The sequence below is a fragment of the Thunnus thynnus genome, chromosome 8 (assembly GCF_963924715.1).
Source record: "Thunnus thynnus chromosome 8, fThuThy2.1, whole genome shotgun sequence".
Classification (NCBI taxonomy): Eukaryota; Metazoa; Chordata; class Actinopteri; order Scombriformes; family Scombridae; genus Thunnus; species Thunnus thynnus.
In genome coordinates, this window is record NC_089524.1 from 175,585 (window position 1) to 178,084 (window position 2,500).

Consider the following 2,500-nt stretch of genomic DNA (forward strand, 5'->3'; position numbering starts at 1 on the left):
GCCGGTATAAAAGAAGCGACGGGACGCGGCGGAGGACACTGAAGCTGCGGAGCTGAAGCCACCGGACCCCCGCCTGCCTGCTGCCCGGGACCCACAGAGCCTGATCCGGATGATCCAGCTGAGTCTCCCGCTGCCTGCACGAGACATGATGCACGAGGCCGGACATCACCTCAACACCTGCAACAGGTGAGAAGCTTTAACTTCTCTATAAGTCTGATCTGTCTGCTTTTTTTCCTTTTTCTGTTAATGAGGAGATTATTTTGTTTTTGTATTCTCATTAAAATATTAAAGCTGATTTATCTTTACAGCAGTTTTCATTAAAATGAGACATTAAAGTGTGATAAACATACAAAGGTACTTTCAAGTAAATAATAAAATGAATTTAAAGCTGTCCAATAATGAAGATAATAATAAAGGTTTTATGTTTGTAGGTGCATCATATTTTATTATTTATTACTTCTGATCTGCTTTCATGTGTTGAAATAAAGTGTTTGTGAGCATTAATAAGGTTTCATCACACAGTGTTACAGTGACAGATGTGTTTCTGTTGTTATTCTATCAGGGAGCAGAGGATCAGTCATTACAGTATCAGCATCATTCTAATAAACACATCTGTGAGTTTTAACCTCGTCCACTCGTTAATTCATTAACTAATTAAACTGTCTGCAGCTCCTGAACCACAGTGAGTATCTGCATCAACGTGAAAGAGTCAGAAACACTCGAGGTGATAAAGAAACAGAGCAGAAGAAACATTTTGCTTAAAATAAAAATCCGACGACTCTGCGGTGTTTTTGTCTTTCTGATTGGAAGACTTTATGTCCTGGTGGGTTAATGAGGTTAAATCTTTATGAGACACCAGGACGTTTTCAGAGATTCACCTGCAGCAGAAAAACACCTGATGAACTGTTTCCTGTTTCCTGTTTGTCTGCAGAGATCCGGATCAACACACGCTGATGAAACACAGAACGAGTCCGTACGAGATCGACCTCAGTGAAGGTACGAAGTTTATCTTTAAACCAGGAGACATAAAACATCCACAGCGCCAGGATCAGTGAGCAGAGTACGGAGTCTGAAGAGTGCCAAAATAATCAGTTCATTTTAAATGTATAATTATAAATCATTAATAAAATGATACATTTTAAAAGTTATCTTAAATTGATTTATTCAGTCTGATGAAACAAAAATAAATCTCACCACGAGGTCCATTGAGTAGCTCTGCTGGAACTTTCGATCCACATGATCACATGATCACATGATCACATGATCGTCCTCAGCAAATGGATCAGACTTTGTGATACGATCGAAAGCTCCAGGACAGCTACTCAATGGACCTACTCAGCTGTGGTGTCAACTGCTGTTTCCAACATCAAGAGTGAACTTTAAAAAGATCATTAAAATGACAAATTAATATTTTCTATTTTCTTGTTTTGTGTTTTAATTAACTTAAAAATCTCATTTTAAAATGTAGTTTAAAAACAAACCTTTAAATATTTTTCTGTTTTCTTACTTCATCACTTTCTGTCCTTTGTGTCTGAAATGAAAAACAAAAATGTGAAAGATGTAATCACTTTAATTAAAGACATAGATCCTGCCAACACATAACAGCTGGCCAATCAATTTATTCATTGATTAATACTGTGATGAATCTGGTGACAGACTCCATAGTATGAAAAATAAATAGTGAAATCAGTTTTTAAACATCGACGTCTGTATCAGTCCTTCCTGTATGAAGGTGCTGATCTTTTATTTAGCTTCATTTGTTCCCATTTTAAGATTTTATTCAATTATTAACAGCTGATCAATTGTCCACAATAGTAACTTTTTAATTTTTTAACAGCGTCATGGTTTCAGTACTAATATTTACTTATTAATAAATAATAATTTATTCTCCCTCAGGTTCCCGTCCCAGAGTCCGTCGTGTCTTCACCAACAGTCGGGAGCGTTGGCGGCAGCAGAACCTGAATGGTGCCTTTGCTGAGCTGCGGCGGCTCGTCCCCACCCACCCCCCTGACAGGAAGCTCAGCAAGAATGAGGTCCTGCGGCTCGCCCTCCGGTACATCCGCTTCCTGGATCAGCTGCTGGCAGACCAGGACCTAAGGGTCCCCCGGGGCCGGGCGGAGAGCCTGGAGGGGGCGCTCTCTCCGAGCTCTGCCTGCGAGAGCTCAGTGGACGGTGACTTCAGCCCCGACAGCCCGACGGTGGAGCTGCTCTGTGGGGCTCAGTGGATGGAGACTTCAGCCCCGACAGCCTGACGGAGGAGCTCCACCGTGGGGCTCAGTGGATGGAGATTTCAGCCCCGACAGCCTGACGGAGGAGCTCCACCGTGGGGCTCAGTGGATGGAGACTTCAGCCCCGACAGCCTGACGGAGGAGCTCCACCGTGGGGCTCAGTGGATGGAGATTTCAGCCCCGACAGCCTGACGGAGGAGCTCCACCGTGGGGCTCAGTGGATGGAGACTTCAGCCCCGACAGCCCGACGGTGGAGCTGCTCTGTGGGGCTC

At 43.5% G+C, this 2,500-nt stretch overlaps 1 protein-coding gene across 1 annotated transcript in view; it reads left to right on the forward strand.

Moving 5' to 3' along the window:
• Positions 1–57: 57 nt before the first annotated feature.
• The window catches only part of LOC137188405 (T-cell acute lymphocytic leukemia protein 1 homolog), a 3,433-nt gene continuing 990 nt past the window's right edge, over positions 58–2,500 (forward strand). Inside the window, exons 1-3 of the mRNA XM_067598088.1 lie at positions 58–186; positions 932–996; positions 1,897–2,500. The exon at positions 1,897–2,500 is cut by the window's right edge and continues 990 nt beyond it. Of these exons, the coding sequence (XP_067454189.1) occupies positions 110–186; positions 932–996; positions 1,897–2,252 (498 nt within the window). The 5' untranslated portion in view covers positions 58–109 and the 3' untranslated portion in view covers positions 2,253–2,500. The remainder of the gene's footprint in view (positions 187–931; positions 997–1,896) is intronic.